The sequence below is a fragment of the Equus caballus genome, chromosome 17 (genome assembly GCF_041296265.1).
Source record: "Equus caballus isolate H_3958 breed thoroughbred chromosome 17, TB-T2T, whole genome shotgun sequence".
NCBI lineage: Eukaryota > Metazoa > Chordata > Mammalia > Perissodactyla > Equidae > Equus > Equus caballus.
In genome coordinates, this window is record NC_091700.1 from 61124023 (window position 1) to 61147021 (window position 22999).

General features: G+C 35.4%; 1 protein-coding gene across 10 annotated transcripts in view; it reads right to left on the reverse strand.

Moving 5' to 3' along the window:
• Positions 1 to 3998: 3998 nt before the first annotated feature.
• Positions 3999 to 22999, reverse strand: part of PCDH9 (protocadherin 9) — an 881206-nt gene continuing 862205 nt past the window's right edge. For all 10 annotated transcript variants that reach the window (XM_023621956.2, XM_023621955.2, XM_070240337.1 and 7 more), the window contains one exon: positions 3999 to 6183. In XM_023621956.2, coding sequence (XP_023477724.1) covers positions 5810 to 6183 — 374 coding nt within the window. In that variant the 3' untranslated portion in view covers positions 3999 to 5809. The remainder of the gene's footprint in view (positions 6184 to 22999) is intronic.

The following is a 22999-nucleotide window of genomic DNA, read 5'->3' on the forward strand; positions in this document are numbered from 1 at the left end:
GAAAACTAAGCTGTTGATAAAGAGGGGTCAACTTTTCTCTATTGCATGCATACAACCAGTAGAACTGAAAAGGCTGAGAGATAGGGTGGTAGTTCATTCATTCTTGCACTCATCAAATATTGAGCATATTCTAGGTGCCAGGTACCATTTGAAGGGCTGTGGATACATCAGTGAATGAAAGCGTCCAAAATCTTTGCTCTTATGGGGCTTATCTTTGAGTCAGGGAAGATAGACAATGAAAAACAAACATTGCAAATAAGTAAATTATAGCTATGTTAGAAGGTGGTCAGTGCTATAGAGACAAAAGTAGAGTAGGTTACAAATGGGATTGGGATGCTGGAGGAGGAATTTTAAATTTAAAATGGGGCAGTCAAATATATTAAGCCACAAAACAAGTCTCAGTAAATTTTAAAAGTTTGAAATCATAAAAGGATCTTTTCTGACCATAATGGATTGAAGCTAGAAATCAATACTAGAGGGAAAACTGAAAAATTCACAAATATGTGAAAATTAAACAACACACTCTTAAACAACCAACGTGTCAAAAAATAAATCACCAGGGAAATTAAAAAATATTTACGGATGAATGAAAATGAAAACACAACATACCAAAACTGCTGGCATGAAGCAAAAGCAGTGCTCAGAGGGAAATTTATAGCTATAAACACTTACACTGAAAAAGAAGAAAGATCCAAGAATAGCCAATGAGGCAAGAGGAAATCAAAATGTTGTGGTTTCTAGGAAGCCAGGAAAAGAAAATATTTCCAGGAGGAGGGAGTGTTCAGTTGTGTGTCTGTAATTAAGAGGTTTGACACCCCATCATGAAGGCCAAATTGTCAGTTAGACTGACATTGAAGTATGTTTGGGTGTGCATGAATTTAATAGTAAATGAATTTGATGGTACCTAAATCTATTCATGATTTTTCTATGCAATAAAGCAAAAGCATTTCACATATAATTTAGATCACAACCACTTATGTAAACAGTCCATTAAAAGAAAATAGACGTAATGTCATTAAATATAAAAATAGTATAATTTTACTTAGAATCACTTAATATTATATTACAAGAAATCTTGATTGTGTTAGAGTTCCAAGATCAAGTTTTTATTATTATTATTATTGGGTATCATTATTCAGGATTATGTCAATGATGCCAAACACAATGATGAATTTGGAAGTAAGAAAAATAAACTCTTGATAGAACCGAAGAACCATAAAGATAACGGTGATTATAGTAAATAATATGTATTGTATACTTGAAAGTTGCTTTAAAAAGTAGATCTTAAAAGTTTTCATCACAAGTAAAAAATCTCTAACTATGAGTGGTGATGAATGTTAACTAGATTTATTCACAATATACACAATCATTTCACAATATATACAAATATCAAATCATTATGTAGTACATCTGAAACTAACTGTAATGTTATATGTCAATTATATCTCAATTAAAAAAACACACAGATCCATAAAATATATAGTTTGAATTTAAATAGTACTGTAATATTACCTGAAAAATCACTGTAGTTGAACATATTTGCAAATATGTGGACTTTATAATATCTGGCATTGAATGGTCTAATAATAATTATGTTATATATATGCTAATAAGAACTCAATCATAGGACTTTAAAAAGAAAATGTGAAGATAAAAAATCAAAGACTTTATTTAAAAAGAGATTTTTACTATAAAGTCTCAAGAACAATGTAATATGTTAGGATAATAAAAATGTGGACAGAACTGATTTGAATGTGGTACACCATTTAAGAATTCTAAGACATAATTAAATAAACTGCATATATAGAAGTAGAAAATATAGTCCTTATTTAATACTTTAAAGTAGATCATGATGGCATCAAGATAACTGAAAATTGGTACCTTTGGAATAGCCATTAATTTATACTTTGAGTGAATTAAATGTGAATGAAATATTATTATGATAGTCATGTTTTAATAGTGTATACCTTATAAAGATATTTCAGTACTAAGAGAATAACTTTACATTTTTTAACATGAAAAGCCTGGTTGATATCTACTAAAATTTAAATTGGTTGTTGCGGAAGGGGAAGAATAGTATACAGAGAATTCATTATGTGATCACTGTGCCTTTAAGAACACTGTGAGAATTCCAAAGCAATCTCTTTCAAAAGAACCAATGAAGGAGCTTCCTTTAGAGAGAGAAGATCAGCTCTATCTAAGACAAAGGAGAACAATGAAGCATTTTTAGACTCACAACATCACTCCTTTTCACAGTTTGGTTTGTCCTCTTACAAAGTAGCACCCTGCCATCCACATTAGAACTGAAACCAACAAGGCATCTTTTTCATCCTTGGCTGCCAAAACTCCTTACTACTAATAATTAGCCATTCCTGGCTTCTATCCAAGAGAGTTTAGTAAATACTAGAATGGCTTCTGGGCTCAGCTTCATTTCTAGCTTTAGCAGTGGTATGATGGGGAGGAGGGGACACTACTCTTTGCTGACTGGGATTTGCTGAATAGCATAAGCGCAGCAAAATGACTATTCTGTTACCTATTAGTGAATGACCATTATTTAAATACATATTTTATGTCAGTTTGTGTAAAAATGCTCATTCAAATAGGTCTTACTCAGCTTCATAAAATGTATTTCTATACCTACCTTAGAAAATGTGTTAGTACACAGCATTGTAATATTTGATAAGCAACCTAAAAGTCATTATTTTCATATATTTCATATAGTTGTGCATTCCTAGGAAATGTAAATGCTTTGATTTCCAGGTAAATGATGATTCATAACATTCAACGTCTACACAATAAAACAACGCGGATAATATTTAAGGGATAGTCATTACGAATGTATTAGTTTATTTACTTGATGGGTTAATACTTCAGTTTGGTTTATGATATTATTGATCTTAAAATTTCACAAAGCATATAACTAAAAGCCTTGATAAAAGTAGATATTATTGTATTTATCAGAAGAAATATGGTGGAGATGAAGAATTTCTTTTCCAAACTTATGATTTGTTCATAGAGAGGAAGGCATTTCTATTCCACTCTTTATGAAAAGAAAAAAGTGTGAGAGAAATTATTTTAGTTTCTCTCATCCTTTATTCTTCAGGGCAGAGGGGAATAACCTATCCGATTGGTAGAAAAATGGAGAAAGGGACTCTGAAGGCATGGATTCTTCCTTTTTTTTACAGAGTGGCTTGTTTTCAGGATTCATTCATTCATTCATTGGGAGTGGCCTGTTTTCAGGCTCTGCGCCTGTAAAGGAGGGAGGTGCTATCCATGTGCCTCAGACTCGCGGCTTATTCAGAAGTGAAGGGCAGGGGTTTCACATACAGCCCCTGGTCCAAGCAAATATCTTTACTTCCATGTCTCTTTCTCTCAAGTCTTATTTCCCAGCTGTTCAAAAAGCTCTAGAGGAAGAGTCAAGCCTACTTATTTACGCTAAAACTCTCACATGAGTGAACACTGATCCAGTTGCTCTATGGTGAATATAAACACATGGCGTATGTGTGAGTGTGTCTTATATTATCCTTGACAGCTTTCTGTGAGTATTTTTCTAATCCAAAAGAAACTTAGGTGAAGTTTTGGCCCTTGTTTCAAGACTTTAATCCCAGAATAGTCTTCTTCTGTCGTGGCTAAAAATGAAATATCTGAGAGTTTATTTCATGAAATCTTAGTAAAGAGACTAGGAGTCAAGAAGATAACCTCACTAACCAACCAGTGCTACCTGTCCTGTTTCTGGTTTCCCTTTGATGAAACTTGCACGAATATTGACTAGAAAGTGAACCAACTTTCTCCGTGAATTTCCCTAGAAAATGATTTCATAGACCATTAGGGGAATTTAATTCTAACTTGGAACCATATTTTCAGAACATAGGTATTAAACCCCTAGCAAATCTTCCTTGATTTCCAATTAAAAGTTAAGTTTTATCAACAAATATTTATCCAACAATTAGAGTAGAAATGATCACTTGGGATGTTGACCAAGAATTAACACACTACAATCAGGAATTCAGAACATTTATTGCAAGAGCTGAATAATTGTAAATAACGTAGAACTGGCAAAGCAGTAACAAGGGTAATTGTTTAGATATTTATTCTGTTAAAGTCATCAAACACCCCTCACAAACCGACAAAAATGTACTGCAATAAGCAATGCACCCCTACCCATTATTTTCCATTATACTGTGGAAAAATGTGAATTGCTATTTACAAAGTAATTTTATTTTTGGTAAGAACAAATTAACTATCAGATTAGCAAACCTTTTTTTTTATTTTTTATTTTATTTTTTTTAACTTTTAAACTGATGTTGAACCGTGGCATTAAGATAACTTTCACTTCTCTCAATAAAGACATTTTGTTGCATGCTATTTATTTGTTTAAATCATCTGTCATGCCTTAACAAAAACCTCCTAAGAATGTTCAAATTTGGATTTGTTTGCACGTGCAACTGAGATCTTATTAAACATTAGTCATCACTCTGCTGGTTTGACCTAAGTGACGAGATGCTGGTACCTGCCAGGCATTGACCAACTATGATAACAAACAGTTAAACAGCAATAATTAGAGATTTATCCCTTTATTTCCCCCAACTAGCCTACCTGGAGAATGTTCTGTTACATCATGAAGGCACAACACATTAAATATTTTGTGGCTATGGTCTAACACTTGTGTTACAACAACATTATTGTATATGAGGATCAACACAAACTCTGCCATTTCAACAAAGTTGTAGACACACATTTGCCCAATTGAAACTAGTTTTGAACAGTAATTTTTCTTCAAGATATGCTAATTTTGATACATTAGTTTTGCATGAGTGACAAGTACAGAATATTATATCACTTTCTGAAGGATAACACTTTCCCATTACTCTCTCACTTAATGCTACTAATTAAGTGATTTTGCTTTTGCCTACTCTGAAAATAAGGATGTCAAGAAAATAGGTTCTGAATTTCCAAGCTTTTGCAGGAGTCCTTCTTTTTATATAAAGTTTTTGTTTTTTATGTTTATTTTTTACATAATTCCAGCATGATAAGCTATCATAAAAGAAGCAAGATTCCAGAACCTTTTTTAAACACAAGTGTTTGAGATCCGTTGAACAATGTGTGTCAAGACAGACTACTAACACAGAAACACCTCACTGAAAGAAACAACAAAAATAACGACAAAGAGACAAAAACAAAAAAAGGAAGGAAGCAACCATAAAACACAGGATTATGCTACAACAGTTTTTAGGTGAATGTTATAAGTACACAAAAGTTGTTAATAATAACTTGCTTCTATTTACAAATACTTTAACACTGATTGACTTACAAGTGTCCACTAACGTTGTTAACAGCACAATAGGTTTAATGCTTATCTTTTTAAGTTTTTTTTTGAAGTATAATGTCAAGTATAGCAGTCCCAGCACAAATCAATGACAAAAAGAGCACAATTTTCTAACTGGATATGTTTGTCAGTCACTCTAATCCATGGAACTTTCTTACTCTCCAAATGCATATTCTCTATTGTTCGTAGCAGCAGTCCAGGGTCAAAATAAAATGCAATTTAAAAAAAAAAAAAAGGATATTTGCACAATGGCGAGATCTCTAGAGAGTTTAATCAATTCTAGTAAACACATGGCTAGTAGAACTATTTTCTCTCTTATGTCGTGAAACATTGACTCCTCCATGGTGCTAACACAAAGTTATGGATTTCCCTGCTATAAGGGGCATAGTTGTAGAGATCTACTGAATACATAAAGCTCTGACACACACGGTATTAGCATGTCTATTTAGATTAAAGTTATTAGGTCCCATATAGCCTTTATTTTTAGAGTTGGTGCTCCTTAGGACTCTCAATAGCACCTCCTGCTTGCTTATAAGACTTCAGATTTGCCAGAGGAATGTCTGTCATGTGGCTGCCATTGTTGAAATGGCCTTCATTGGAGCCATACTGCTTACGGTCATTGAACTGGTTCCTGTTGCTGTCTTCTTTCCAGGCTCTGGTCAGGGTGTGCCCATTCACAAGCTTGTCCTTCTTGACCCATTCTTTCTGGGGTGCAAAGGTTGAGAGAGGAGATTTAGGGTGTTGATATGGACCCAAGCCAGGTGGCATCCAGCAATTATCAGAATGACCCAAAACCAAGCACTCTTGAGTGCACATTTCTGTAGCTTCAGCTAACCCTCGGGGTCCCAGAGGCCCATCTGCAGAGGACAAGAGACAGAAAATAAAGGAAAGGGGTTAGAATTTTTATTTACAATTATCTTCTTTGAGAAAAAGTTCATTGGTGATCTCATTTTCTCATGAAAACTTTATTAAGAAATTCAAAGATATTATTGCCCATCCGTTTAAGACTAACACAGAAGAAATCAAATTCCTTGTTCTGGGGGTAACATTTATCTCTTTTCCTCTTTATGCCTTCCTTTACATCCAGAAACATAAACACACAGAAAAATAGAGATAGGTAATAGACAGATGATAGATAGACAGAGAGAAAAAGACAAACATGGATAAACAGATATATCTATGATATATTATTTCTGATCAACTCTTTCCATGCCATATGTATTATTACTGATTTATGTCCTAATTCTCAATGAAAAGTTCATATTTATGAGAAATTATGAGAAATAGAAAAAATTTATGTGCAATGTTGAAGAATATGTAAATGTTACAATTCTATGAAAAAATATGCAAAAGCACTAGTTAAAATATAATATCATTAAAAATAAAAACTCTAGAGGCTGGCCCCATGGCAGCCCAGGTTCACGGGTTTAGATCCTGGGTGCGGACCTATACTACTCATCAGCCATGCTGTGGCTATAATCCACATATAAAGTAGGGGAAGACTGGCACAGACGTTAGCTCAGGGCTAATCTTCCTCAGCAAAAAAATTAAAAAATAAATATTCTAAATAGTTATGTAAAATGTCATGTTTTCCTATAAATACTTTTTTTATATATGAAATCACATAAAAATAATTTCGCAACATTTTAAAAATTAATCATTTTAAAGAATATTTTAAATAAAGTATGTTACCAAAGGCACATCTGATGTGCTGCAAGCATTCTGAAGTCCAAATAAATAAAGAAGCCATTTGCATCCAAAGACAGCATTTTGGTTCTTTCCGAGCTTAATCTATTTTCTAGATTTCTAAGGGTATAAAACTATAGCTAAGTTGCAAATTGGATCACATGGAATCTAATATTTGGGGGAAAAGAGTCACCATAGATGTTTCAATTTTATTTTATATTTTTTGCCAGCAGGCAATTGAGAACATACATTTTAACTATGACTTCAAAAGCAAACTCTTTTCTGATTGTGTAGGAAATCAGCCCTTTACTGAAAAACAACTACTGCCAAATGGTAAAGAAAAAAGTTGTGTTTTTTCCCCTTGATTAAACAGTCAAGCCATAAGTGATAGCTTGGAAATTAGGAATTGATTTTATGAATGAGGTTAAGTGGATAGGCAAGAATGCCTGAAGCATAAAGCATTTTCAAAAGCAGAGAGTCATCGGAATAAAAATGTAGAAGAAAACATACCTGCAAGCTTGCCTAGTCAACAACTAAAATAACTATACAATTGGAATGTAGGTCTTTGCTAAAATCCAAGTTAGTACTACTAACACTTATAAGTGCCCAATAATTGTGGGGTATTTTATCTGTTTTTCCAAATAACATTCTAGATATTTCTTACATGTGATAAAAATGCCTGCTGAGACAGGCAACAGTTGATGACAAATACCTGAGACGACAAAACACAGGCTACATCAGAATGGACAGTGGACATGAAAAAACGTAGCTAAAATGTACTCTTTCAGACAAACTCAAATTTTAGTCATTTTTGAAATCTAAAATCTGCTCTGTAGAATAACCTTAAAAGTCCTTCCCATCCAATCCATATTCCCATCCCCTCAAAAGCAAACATGTTTGTTTTGTTTAAACACAATTCATTACTTAAAACTATTTCTCTCATAAAGCTCCAATGATTACTTACTTCCTAGGATATTTAATTTAAACTTCTCTATGAACCTTTCTTTGCCCTCTGAATTCTGCCCACACTTTAAAAGTTCAAACGAATTTCTCCATTTTGGGTTCACTTTGATGTGCTCGGTGACTCTGTATCCACAAAGCAAATACAACTGGCTCAAACCAATCCATGCTCTCTACACCAGCATCACAGGCTCAGAAGGTGCTTTTTACCTGGCCCTTTTTCATTTAACTACTGGGTCTTTCAAGGGTCAACTTTTCCATAACTTTCCATAACAGAACCAATTCATGTCTCATATGCAGCTTCGAGATTTCCACAGATCTCCCCTTATTGATGAATAACACATTTCCTATTGGAGCTCCCTCAACTCTTACCTTGATGCCATTTTTGTCTTTTTGGGCAGGTTCTGTATACTCATGAGTATATGTTTTTATTTTTGTTTTCTCCCAACTAGATTTGAAATCCATTGATTTAAAAAAATGACTTATCAGTCTTCTGATTCCTTATAGTGCTAAGCAATAGGGAGGATCTATGAACAATGTTAATTGTTAAATAAAATTTCATGAGGTTGAAATGTTTTGCGAAATTGTTAAAGATATCCTCTGCTTAAAGGCAGACCTGAAGTAATTATATTAGAAGATGCTGATTGCACAAACATCACACCAAAAGCTTCTGCAACAACAAATCTTTTTGCCTAGAAATATTTTGTGACAGTTAATAAATGAAGTAACTTCTCTGTTAAACATATTCACTCCTCTCTAGACACCACAGGAGATAAAATAATCATCAATTTGATATGTAATATTTCTTGAGCCCTATAAACCAACCCTTAATCTTTCCTTTCCCAGCACGATTAATATTTTCTTTCTTGTTAATATCTCCAAAAGAAAAAAATAAATTATCAGCTACTTCAGAAATATCAATAGAATTAGGTTTTTATTGAGTACATCAAAAATAGAAGAGTATACACAATTATTTTTAAAATAACCTTATCCAACATACATTGCCATCTTATTACCCAAGGACTGAGAATAAGGAATATTACTCAAGGATTGAGAACAATGTGTGTGTGTTTATAAGTATATGTGGACCCTAAGTTTTCAGCATTGAGTGAAATAGTTTAAAAAATAGAGTATATACTTTTTTTCAGAACAGATAACATTTATTTAGTCCACAAATATTTACTGAGCATGTACTATGTGCTAGCACTGTGACAGGCACCAGGAATATAGCAGTGAATAAAACAGATGTCAACACTACTTCATGGAGCTCTTGGTCTATCCTGGGAAATAAATAATTGCCTTAAAAGCAGTGAACTGAGAGGGAAGAGAAAGGTTTCATTGGGAAGAAATAGGAGGCAGTCAACTGATTTATAGAGGCCTGTTGCTTTATAAGATAATGTGGGCTTTGTTCCAAACTATGTAATTTCTACCATTTTATCATTGACAATTGAAAACATTTACAGTTAAAATTTGTGTGTACCATACAATATCTTTAACTTGCAAAAAAAATGAGTTTCTGCTCATTAAATAATATTAATTGCTCTTTGAGAACTGTACTTCCTATGATTTATTCTTGTAAATAAATTTAAAGGCTTTGATAAAGTCTATAAGTTTACAGAAGTTTTGTAGATTTTTAGTTAAGTCTTTTAGGTAGCTGATTGTCATATAAGATTTAAAGACTTACGAAAACGTGGAACACAAAACAGTGATACTCAGATGAAAGCCAGACGTTTCAGTTACGTAGAGCTCCCAAGGAGAAAAGCCCACCAGGAAGGACCACATAGCAGATTGTACCAAGAACAGAGTAACAGCAAACTGGACTGTTGGGGACAGCTTATGGCAGACAGGGTGGGGTTAACTAGGTTTCCAGAGGTCTCTGTGGATTGACTGATGTGAGTAATTTCTCAGGCTTCAGGGCGTAGGGGTTTGTCTCAAATCAGCTGGTAATCCTGACCGCTGGGCAACTATGGCAGGTACATAGTGACCCAGGAGTTGAGAACTTCCAGAGGGAAGTAGGGGGTGTGGACTTACTCAACAAAGGGAACTGACCAGCCTCTAGCCAGGGTCTCAGAACTGCATCAAGACAGCATTAAAAAAAAAAAATTAAGTTATATTACACCAATTTGCTTATGTCCTTGAGATAGGTGAGCTGTATTATTGGAAAATATGCTTTGCTTTATGCTTTGGTAAATTTTTATTTTGGGACATGACATTAACTAGGGAAAATTTTACTTTTTTTATTTGGGCCTACATATAATTCCTGGTAGTTGCCCTGATATTAAAAGAAAAAAAAAAAAACACAATGTGTTTTATTTTGGGAAATAACAATGCTTCCAAGTTTTCTTCCATAAAATCTGTCATGAACTGGTAAGAAGAAAAAAAATTTTGCTTTTTTTTTTTAGAAATAGATTCTTTCAGGCACCACTCTGAGAGGAGTCCTTACCAGCTCCACCCCTTCTGAAGGCCAGAGTCTTTTTTTTTTACAGATTGGCACCTGAGCTAACAACTGTTGCCAATCTTCTTTTTTTTTTCCTGCTTTTTCTCCCCGAATCCCCCCAGTACATAGTTGGATACTTTTTAGTTGTGGGTCCTTCTAGTTGTGGCATGTGGGACACCGCCTCAACATGGCCTGATGAGTGGTGCCATGTCCATGCTCAGGATCCAAACCAGCGAAAGCCTGGGCCGCTGAAGCAGATGGCGCGAACTTAACCACTTGGCCAGGAGGCCAACCCCAAAATTTTTTAATTTGATGATGGATTATTAAAAGGAACACAGTCATTCCACTGGTCTCCTAATACAGTCCCTGTCCTTTAAAAGTTCATAATCTGAAACATGCTAGACATTGAATAGTTTCCAATTCATTTTCCTCAATTTTAGAACCACTGACTGAATTATTTTTATGCTTTTAAAAAAGAGAAAAACATTATTTAAAATAAATGATATTGAATATTGTCATTTTCTAAAATATGATTGAAAATAATCTATGATTATCCATCAAATGTATAGCAATTAAAATATCAGGCAATTTTTGCTAATACTACAAAAAGTTTATGCACTAAAATATTACCCTTTATCTTTGATACAATTATTTTTTAATGTTATCACTAAGTAATTATCTTAATTGATGAATATTTACTTTTAATACATCCATTTTTTCAACAGGTATTTATTGAATAACTAACATGTATCTCATGAATAAGATATTGTGCTGGATTCTTAATAAATTCCTTGAGATTTTATATGTGTGTGTGTGTGTGTCTGCATGTGTGTGTGTTTCCTGTTTCTCCAATTTTTTCATACATCTTGTAATGTTCTATTTGTGCTCTATCACACAATATCTATTTAGAATTCAGATCAGGATTCCAAACTGCTTATAAATACTTTCTATAATATCAGCATTAGACCTTTCTCTTAAAAGAAAAGTAATTAAGGGGCTGGCCTGGTGGCATAGTGGTTAAGTTCGTGTACTCCACTTCAGTGGCCCAGGGTCTGTGGGTTTGGATCCCAGGCATGGACCTGCACATCACTCATCAAGCCATGCTGTGGAGGCATCCCACATACAAAATGGAGGAAGACTGGCACAGATGTTAGTTCAGTGACAATCTTCCTCAAGCAAAAAGCAAAAGACTGGCAACAGATGTTAGCTCAGGGCCAATCTTCCTCACCAAAAAAAATAATAATAGTAAAATAAAAATAAATAAAAATGAAGTAATTAAAATTCCCCATCACGATTTTTCTAACACCAAAAGATTTATTGATTTTTTTTAAAAAACCTAAATGATTTGTTCCTTTCACAATCCACAATCTACATGTTTAGTTATCGTTCTTGGTTTTTGAATGTAGAAAGACACAGGTGCCAATAAATTGTACAAGCCATCTGTCTCTGCATTTAAGTGTTGAAAGCAAAAGCAAAAGCACATAACAGAAAGCTCCTTGAAAGTTGTCTCCATTAATATTTATATCAGGCCTCAATGTATTTCCCTCTCCATCTTTGTATAACTCACCTTCTCACTCAAAACCAAACAAAATACTTTTTCTGTGGTTTATGCATCAACAGCTGTCAGAGAGCTGCTTGAATTGCTGACTTTTAAAGACGCAGCTTTAAAATGTGAAACTATCCAGGTTAATGGATCTCCAACTACACTTAAATGGTAGGATACATGAATGGGCCTTGATCTCATTTTATTGTACCTGGAAGCAGATCTGATACTTCACTGATTAACTCACTGCTGTCATTAACATGTACCTTCTGGCCTGTTGACCACCAGCTTTTCAACCTGATGAATTGAAGTCCTTTAATTCCAGAGCTGGAAACTGATATATTTTTTTAAAATCCAGAGATGTTTCACACTGTATAAAGGTTTAGCCTTTTATGTGAAGGAATTTTCCTTAGAATTTTTACTGTTGGGTAAAATAAGACTAAAGAGAGTGCCAAAATTGAATTGCAAAATAGCTAAGTCATTTTTATATCACGTTGGATCAAACTCAGCATATCTCACTCAATTTTTTGTTTTGTTCAATTTTTATTATAGAAAAGTACCTCTTCCATGCAAAATACATCAAATTGTCATGTTATAATGGTCTTTTTGTGGAAAGAACATATATCACTATTTTTACACAAAACGATTGCTCTTAAGTTCCATTTTGCTGTATTTCCCCAAGATTTTACCCTAGCAGGAGTGTAGTTTGCAAAGAATTGTGAATCACTAAACACGTTAAAGTGAAAGATGCATCCACTGATGTGGATTTGATGAAGCAGTTTCCCTGATATTTAGGCCCAGTAATGAAATTTCTTTACTTGTTTTAAAGAAATTTCCATGTTATGTAGGCCTTTATCCTATGTTTTGCTTTGCACTTGCTATTATTAACACATTGAGGAAATCTTAATTTTCATACTTGCAACTGGTCTTGATCAATCTTTTCTGTAATAAAATTTAGAGGAGCGACGATTTGCACTCACTACATTTTAAGTCAATTTTAGTATCTCTAGGTGACCAATAAAGAAAAATTTAATATTTTTACTAGCTTATTATCACCCTCAATTTATTTTTGTTCTTTTTTGTTTTTTTGAGACAAATGTAAGAGCATAACAACATTGTATCTTTTTGTTGTTTACCTGGAACGGAAGCTAAAGCTAAATGTTTATATAAATGTGGAGGAACCTGAAAAGATGTCAGGCAAATTCACTTGATAGTCACCCCTAATAGCCACTATTCCATCATTTTCTATATTGATTAAATAATTGCTATTACACATCAGATCAATCAATTTACTTGCAATCTAAACATGGAAAAATTAATTTCAAATATGAGCGTTGGCATGATAAACAGAGGAAATTTTTCAGCACTGTCCACATTCCCTTTTGATACATTATTTCTTTGTCACATCACATTATACTATGCCCAACTGATATTTTTAAATCAGTGTTACATGGGAATAAATATCAGTTATTACTTCGCTCTTATCATACAGGAAAAAATCAAAGGGTATAAATTTCATTGCAATTGTTATTCAGATTTATATATGAAATAGTATAGCATAGTTATGTGGACAATCTAAACAGATCTGGCAAATTTGAGTATGTATACTCATGGGAAAAACATTGGTTGTGTTTTTTGTTTTTGTTTTTGTTTTTTGGTGAGGAAGATTGGCCCTGAGCTAACATCTGTTGCCAATCTCCCTCTTTTTGCTTGAGGAAGATTGTCACTGAGCTAACATCTGTGCCAATCTTCCTCCATTTTGTATGTGGGATGCCAGCACAGTATGGCTTGATGAGCAGTGTGTAAGTCTGTGCCCAAGATCCGAACCCACAAACTTTGGGCCTCTGAAGCAGAGTGCACAAACCCAACCTCTATGCCACTGGGCTGGCCCTCGGAAAAATGTTTTTTATTCATTCATTCATTCATTCAATAATTTTTGTTTGATCTCATGTTAGGTTCAAGAGACTGTTGCATAGAATATCTACAATCAGAACTAGTCCAGAAATCTCAAGTGACATGATCATTATAGGGAGGGTAAACAGAGAAATGAAGTCCCAGTAAAACAATGAATTAGTGCGGACTTTAAGAAAGTAATTTTAAATACTCTTGTTGCCAGTTTCTCATCTATAAATTGAGAGTAAAAGGCTAGATTTTGATGTATAATCTCTATCATTCTTTTATTCTTTCATTAAATATCACTGTGGTTTGTCATAGACAATCAAACTTTTCAGATTTCATTTTACTAATGAGAAACCCAAGACAGGGCAAAGAAATTATGAATCGATTGATCCTTTAGATTCCTCTATTACTAAGGTCACACTTATATTTTGGAACGTGAAACTATATTTAGAACAAATATTTATATTTCTAAATCTAAGTAAAAATCTAATGGTTTAATCAGAGTTTTAGCTTATAGCTCAGATTTAAACACAGCTTTCTGCATGTATCTACAGTCACCTTGAGAGGCAAATGCAAAAACCCACACTAGCAGGATTTGACAAAACCTTTGGTTAACAAGTAAACAAGGATTAAATGTTTTACACGTTCCTCACAGATCTTTTTCCTTGGTCACAGATGAAAAGTCAACATTTGCAGATGGAGACAGTCCAAATACAATAACACATGGCTAGCCCAAGCGGCAGACTCTCCGCCGGAGAGGACATTGCTATTTGAACAGACTTTAGAGTTCACAGAGAATGGAGAGCACTTCCTTATAAATCTTTAGCTTTCTTCTCTGTGCGATGAATATCAACTGCCTTTTCTCATCTGCTAAAGCTAAGTGCTGAAAAGAAAATTATCTTTGATAATTTTATTGATTCACCGTTAGTATTTGACGTTGCAATCAATTGAATGACAATAATCTAATGGGATAGACTTTCATTGATTATTTAAATTACTTTCAAATTTTGATACAATTGCTTGATGCGAAACACCTTATTTACATTGTCGCAGATCAAATTTACTTCCCTCTAAAGTTCACGATTTCTTTTAATCATATTTGATGTCTTTCATTTTAAAAACTCATTCATGGACTGGTATTTTCTAAATTATTCTCCATATCTTGCAATTTGTATAGTATCTTTTAAAAAAAATGGTAAATCTTATTTGGTGTGCTACAAGTTTTAAAGAGTAAATCTAAGGTGGTAAGAAATGAAGCAATTCTTTACAGATTAGTTTCAGGCTGCAATCTTAAGTTAAAAATGAAGAAGCAAATTATATAATTTTACGTCCCCTTAAAAAACTCTCAGAAGTTTGTCTGAAACCAGGCCAGTAGTACACAATATTGTGAAGTAATTAGCCTTCGAGCAATTTCCACTGTTCCCCGTATTTCTGGTAAATTTAATTAGAATGGGGAAAAAACTGATAGAGTTAATTTTCGTTTGCCCAGTGCTCTCTGATAATTTTCGCCTGGGGCACTTATCACTGCCAGCCCTGGTGGTCTAGTGGATAAGATTTGGTGTTCTCCCCAACGTGGCCCGCATTCATTTCCAAGTAAGGGAACCACATCACAAAGTCTGAATTTTCATACTGTGGTGGCTGCATGTTGCTGTGATGCTGAAAGCTATGCCATTGGTATTTCAAATACCAGCAGGGTCACCCGTGGTGGACAGGTTTCAGCAGAGCTTCCAGACTAAGACAGACCAGGAAGAAGGACTTGGCCACCTATTTCGGAAAAAATTGGCCATGAAAACCCTGTGAAGAGCAGTGGCACATACTCTGATACAGCCCCGGAGGTGAGAGGTTAGTGCAAAAATTCTGCCTGCTGTACACAGGATCGCTAGGAGTTGGAATTGACTTGACAGCACCAACAACACATAACTGCAGCCTCATTCCCCTCCTCGTTTCTGGGCTAGAAATTCTACTTCTCACAGTCTTCACAGAGCATAGAGACTTCTCCCAGATGGGAAATTTGGGGGAAATACTTTGTTAAGTTATTAAGGATTTAAAGACAATTTACATATTTAAAAAGACGTTAAAGGTTATGTTTTAAAGGAAATAAAACATCAATTATGGTGCATGTGATCTGTAGGGCGTGTGTGTATGTATGCTTACACCAGGATTGTTTTAGCACCACTTTGAATTAATACATAGCACAGATCAGTGCTTTTCAAATGTTAATGTGCATATGAACCATCTGAGGAAGTCATTAAAATGCAGATTCTGATCCAGTAAAGCTGGAATGGGTCCTGAGTCCCTTTATTTCTAACAATATCTCAAATTCTGTGCTGCTATGTTCAAGGACCCCATTTTGAGAAGCAAGGACATTGAGGATTTAACTATCCCCATTACGTCCTTTCCCAGTGGTCTAAACAAAGAAAGTTCTCTAACTTTTGCATGAGATCAGAGTTAGCTGGAGGGCTTTTTACACATAAATTGCTTGACCCCATCCAGAACTTCTGATATTGTAGGTTTGGGGTGGAGACCAAGAGTTTTCAATTCTAACAAGTTAAGCGGTGCTGCCTCATTCTCCTGATTTCTCCCGTCCACCACGGGCGTCTCTGTTTCAGTTTCTTTTTATGGCACCACAACCTTTTCCAGACCCCTAAATGTTGGAATGCTCAGTGCTTGTTATTCTCACTCCATCTAATGGGCTTGAATAATTAGGTGGCCTTACATATCATATATATGCTGGTGATTCTCCAATTTATATTTCCAGCCCCATATCTCTCCTGAGAAGTCATGTCAGTCTATCTGACTGCCAGCTCCTTGGCATCATTTGGATACCTAATTGGCATTTCCAACTTACATAATTCTTGCCTTACTTTTCCTTTCTTCAAACTTGCTACTCTCCCTGCATTTACCACTCTTGTATATGGCACACAGATCACCTGCTTGCTCAATTCAGAAAGAAAAAATAAATAAAAAGGAGTCAGCCTTGGCACCTGTTAGGCAGAAATCTAAAATGTCCTTCCCCTAAATATTTCCCAATTTAATCTTTGGGACCATGAATATGATAAGATATCACACAAGTGATTGTGTTAAATTATATGGCTGCCGTGGACTGAATATTTCTGCCCCCTCCCCCAAATTCATAAGTTGAAATCTACTTCACAATGGGGTGGTATTTGGAGATGGGGCCTTTGGGACATAATTATCTTTAGTTGAGGTCCTGAGGGTGGAGTCCTCATGATGGGTTTAGCAAATAGACCTTATAAGAAGACACTAGAAAGCTAGCTCTGTCTCTCTCCTATATGAAGATATAGTAAGAAGGTGGCCGTCTGAAAACCAGGAAAAAGGCTTTCATGAGACACCACTTTTGCCTGCACCCTAATCTTGGACCTCTCGGCCTCCAGAACTCTGAGAAAGAAATTAAATGTTTGTTATTTTAGCCACCCAGCCTATGGTATTCTGCTATAGAAGCCCAGACTGACGAACACAAATGCAAAAGGGGTTTTGCAGATGTAATAAAGTTACTCTTGTACTAATAAAGTTGACTTTTAGTTAATCAAAAAAGAGATTATTGGGTGGGTATAATATAATCATGTGAGCCCTTGAAAAGCAGGGAGCTTTCTCCAGCTGGTAGCAGAAAAGAGCTCAGATTCAAAGCACAAGAAGGACGCAGTGGGCTTGCTTTGGAGATGGAAAGGACCACACGGAAGCGATCCTTGAACAGCCTCTAATGGCTGAGAACAACACAGCCAGCAGGGCTACAGGGATCTCCGTCCTACAACCACAAGGAACTGGATGCTGCCAACAACCTGAATGAGCTGGAAATAGACTCTTCCTCAGAGCCTCAGAGCAGCTGACACCTTGATTCTGCCTTGTGAGCCCCTAGGCATGCCCAGCACACTTGGACATGGGCGGTAACGAATAGATGGAAATTGAGATAATACATTTGTTTTGCTATAAAGTAAGTTGTGCTAATTTATTACTCAGCAACAAAAAACTAATATATCTATTTTTTCCTCTTCACACAGTCAATCAGCAAGTTCTTTAGCCTATCTCTTCTTTTGCAAACCCATCAGCCCAAGCTACTATTTCCTAACAAGACTCCTTTCTTCCACTCTTTTGATATTTTATTCTCCAATTGCTAACTAGAGGCAAATATGTATATATATATAGTTCTAACTATATAACTAAAATACTTACATTAGTTTCCTATTGCTGCTGAAACAAATTATCAGAAACTTAGTAGCTTAAAACAACATAAATTTATTCTCTTAACAGTTCTGGAGGTCAAAAGTCTGAAATCAGTTTCACTAGGCCAAAGTGAAGGTATTGACAGGTATGATTCCTTCTGGAAACTCTGAGGGGAAAATCCATCCCTTTTCCTTTTCTGAGCTTCTAGAAGACATCTGTGTTCCTTGGCTTCGGGGTCCTTCCTGCATCTTCAAACCACATCACTCCAATCTCCACTTCCTTTATCATGTCACCTCCTCTAACTCCTCCTGCTTCTAAGCACCATTCTGATTACACTGTGCCCACGTGGATAATCCAGGAGATTCTCCTCATATCAAAAGCCTTAATTTAATCGCATCTGCAAAGTCCCTTTTGCCATGTAAGACAACACAGTCCCATGTTCTGGGGACTGGGATGTGGGTAAGTTTGGAGGCTATGCAGCCTAACACGATATTTAAAGCAGACCACCTCACTTCTCTGCTTCCAATCACAGAGTAAAAGCCGCAGTCCTCTCCTTGGCCCAGAGAGTCTCACATGATCTGGTTCCTCCCCAACTCTCTGATTTCATATCCCCCGTCTCAACACTCCCCCCCACTCCCTCCCCCGCAACTCTCTTTGCTCTGCTACAGTGACTTTCTTGCTGTGGCTCAAATACCTCAAGATTAATGAGGTCTCATAGCCTCTGTATTTGCCATTATTTGTTCCTGGACTCTCCTTCTCATTGGCCTTAGAGTAACTTACTCCCTCACTTCATTTAGATGTCTCCTCAAATTCAATTCTTCATAGAGGCATTTCCTGACCACCTTATAAAAAAATAATATCCTCTACTCAGTCATTCTTTATCCCCTTACTCTGCTGTATTTTTCTTGATAGCACTCATTACTACCTGTCACATTATATTTATTTGTTAATCATCTAGCTTTCTTACTAGAATATAATCATCACGAAGCCAGGTAATTTGCTTTTTGATAACTGCATCCTCGACATCTGTTACCATGGCCTGGCCCACTGTAGACAATGACTAGATTTATTTTGAAAGGAAAGAATAAATGACGTATGTGCTGAGCCCCAAATCAGTGAGCTAACATTAACACTGTATGTAAAACATTATGCAAGAAGTAATTTACATTTAGAAAATAGTTAATAATCAAATAGTTCTTACTTGTACATAGGAAACATTGCTAAGAGTTCACAGCATAAAATTTCACTAGGACAATATTTGCAATGTATGAAGGGTATTAATAAAGGCAAAATAGCTGAATTCCAAAGCACTTATGTTCTACCTTACTTTGGAGTTGAAGCAAGTGGGAATGCTCCAAAGTGAAACATAATTAGGTTGCTTCCTATACCCCAGGGAACTCCTTCATCATGCCAGAAGGTCATAATTCTTTTAACCAACAGAGTTCTTTAGATGTCTTCAGAAATCCAGATTCATAGGATACATAACAAAACAATTCTTTAAAGCCTGAAAACAGCAAAGTAATTATTAGCAATTATTCTGAAGCAGAGTGCTAATGAGATCCAGATAACTGTGCCGGATTGAGCCCTATGGTACAGATATGTCCCGGTAAATTGGATGATATTTAGAAAAAATTAATTTGAATAGGGAACGTATTGAAAAATTTAAGCTAGCTTAGGCTCTCTATAAATATATTGGCCTACAACTATTAGGGATGAAATTACTTTTAACAAATTTTAGGGAAAAAGGTGATTTTAGAAGAGGCTAACATGCCACGTTAGATTACATATAGAATATCATGCTGAAATTCATTGCTTAAACACAGTTATACATAAAGAAAAACTACTTTAAAAATGAGAAATATAATGCTACATTTTGAAAGAATCTCCTAAGGGAATTATTGAAAATGGCCTACATAATAGAGTATTGTGGAGAGATATCTTGTCCTCTCAGGGTGATGCCCAGGATTACCCATTCCGGACCAAGATGTATGTTTATCTCTGAATGCACCTTGTAAATCCAGAGAAATTACCTCATTAATATACATCTTTGAAAGATAAATTTCTCTCTTAAAATAATAAGTATTGCATGTGAATTTTGTAACATCTATATAAATTTGGCTGAGATTTCCTCCCATATTTTCTGCTCTGACTATTGCCAACCAGGGTATAATTTTCTGATGATAGAAGACAAGTTACATCTCTTTAGCATTTCATTATTTTATTGGTAGTTGATCATAATTCCCAACTATTCAAAAGATATAATGTTGCCATATTTATCATCAAAAACATTACTTGTCATTTTGATTTTATGAGACATGAATCATTCATCATTTTTCTGAGATAAAAAAAATTTGTTGCAACAAATTTTGTTGCAACATCAATGTACTTTAACATTTAATGAAAATATTTAAAAATTTCTCAAGATTAAGCTGACATTTACATGCAAAATTTTAGGAAAACTAGTATTACTCTTAGAATAAAATATCTTGGTGAATATATGAGAACAAAATAGGGGAGAGGGACGCTATTAACTCCACATCTAGGAGAAAAATTCTTGGTAAGCAAAATTTGACCTTGTCTTCTGAGGGGTTGTCTTTCTTCTTCCTCTGGGTTATTTCAACAACTTCTTTGCAGGAGTTATGGCTAATCACCATTGCTTCCTATCTAGATCTGCTGTCCCTTTGCAATTAAATATGTTTTTATTATCTCCAATCTGTCTCATCAAAATGACCCGTCTCTTGGGCATAATTGGTGGTTGGCTACACGGATAAGCTCATTAATCTTACAATGTTATTGACCAAAATGCTAATGGTTATCCTTTAGAAGAATATCTACACTTCAATAAGAGCCTTATAGAGCTGTTTCAGTCCAAATACACGAATGCTTGAGGCATGATGGCTGATGAATGTAATTTTGAGATAGAGAAGGCTTTGAGACATCCATCAAATCACAATGGGAAAGTATGCCACCCCATGAGCTGGCATAGCTTGGGCATCTTTCAATTCCTGGCATGTAAGAGATGACACTCAAAAGGATTAATTGAAAAGAGTTTAATGAAGGGACTCTTTGTGGAGTGTGGGCTGAGGAAAGTGAATGAATATGGAGTGGTAAGGGAGGCAAGGACTTGAAAAACTAGGAAAATATTACCATTCCCAGGCCTGAAGGGGCAAGGGGAGTGTGCGATGTGCCAGGAATCTAGAGAGAACTATGGAAGATTCAAAAGAATTTATGCAGGAAACCAGAGAATCCACAGGCAAGAGCACTTGTAACATAAATGACAAGAACACATATAGGAAAGTTTTCTGCTTTTTTTTGTTTATTTTGGAAATCACCAGATATAAAACCAATAAATGTCCTTTGAGATAACCTTCCAATTGAATCCAAGCTTTAAAGGCCTAAGTGGTCTAAACACAACCTCAAAATCCAGTATGGTCATCTACCACTAATCCAGACAAGTGTGATCAGTTTGGAAACAATACTTCCGATTAACTATAGGTAATATGTAAACCAATTAGTAAAATAATAACGCAGAACAAATATTATTAAAAAATTCAGGAGGCCGGCCTTGTGGCTGAGTGGTTAAGTTCGCACGCTCTGCTTCAGTGGCCCAGGGTTTCGCTGCTTGGGATCCTTGGCGTGGACATGGCACCGCTGATCAGGCCATGTTGAGGCGGCAGCCCACATGCCACAACTAGAAGGACCCACAGCTAAAATATACAACTATGTACTGGGGGGATTTGGGGAGAAAAAGCAGGAAAAAAAACTTCAAAGCAGCCTTGTGATTTGATGAAAATAGTGCTAGTGAGAATGAGTGAAGTATTCCATTGTCTTTTTTAATATTTTAGTAAAAATTCTTGAAATGCTGTACTTATTATACTCACCAAATACCACACTGTATACACAGATCTTCATAAAATAACCAACCTAGTATATCTTCATTGGAAATTAAAATTATTAGTAAACTTATGAATTCAAGTTTCTGGGTCTTTTTTCTTTTTTTGAGGAAGATTAGCCCTGAGCTAACATCTGCTGCCAATCCTCCTCTTTTTGCTGAGGAAGACTGGCCCTGAGCTAACATCCATGCCCACCTTCCTCTACTTTATATGTGGCATACCTACCACAGCATGGTGTGTCAAACAGTGCCATGTCCGCACCCAGGTTCCAAACCGATGAACCCTGGGCCCCCGCAGCAGAACGTGCAAACTTAACCGCTGCGCCACTGGGCTGGCCCGTGTGTCTTTTTAACTTTATGCAGTAAAGTAGTGTTAAAACACTTTATTCCTGCTGTGAGTTCTTGAGTTGGCCTCTGTGCCTCAGTCTACCACATCAATAAAAGCACAAGACAGCTGGGCCTTGCCAAATATTATCAATACTGCTTAGGATGTCAGTTTGTTTCTCTCTAATAGAAGTGAACTGCAGAGTGAACCTTGCCTTTTTAATCTAGATGGCAGTCAAAGGTTTCGAGATCTCTGAATCTTTGGCAAGATTTATAAAGTTAAGTTGTCATCTAGAACAATTGGTATGGCTTTGGTTCAAAATCCATCACTAAGACTATTTTTTATCTAGCTGAAATACCTCAAAATGTTCTCCCTGTCAGAAGGGAATGTAAATGGAATTCTGACAAACAGCATATTTCACAACCATCTTATAACAAATAAATTACTTGAGGTTATTACTTGGGGAATATATATCTACATGTATCCATCTATCTATCCATAACCTCGCTATATTAGAGTTACCAAGTTGACAGTGGCATTATTTTAGTTAACATAACTATAGTATGTGGCTCTTAATTATAGTCTCCAAGCCTCATTTTACTAAAAGATGGCATAGATGAGAGAAGATGCAATGGTGTTTTGGATTACATAGATGATTTAAGATCACATATAGCTTGAGCATTCTTCCTTTATGCAATGCCACTGAACCAAATTTCTTTCCCTTTCAGAGTGTTTTTCACTAAATCGAA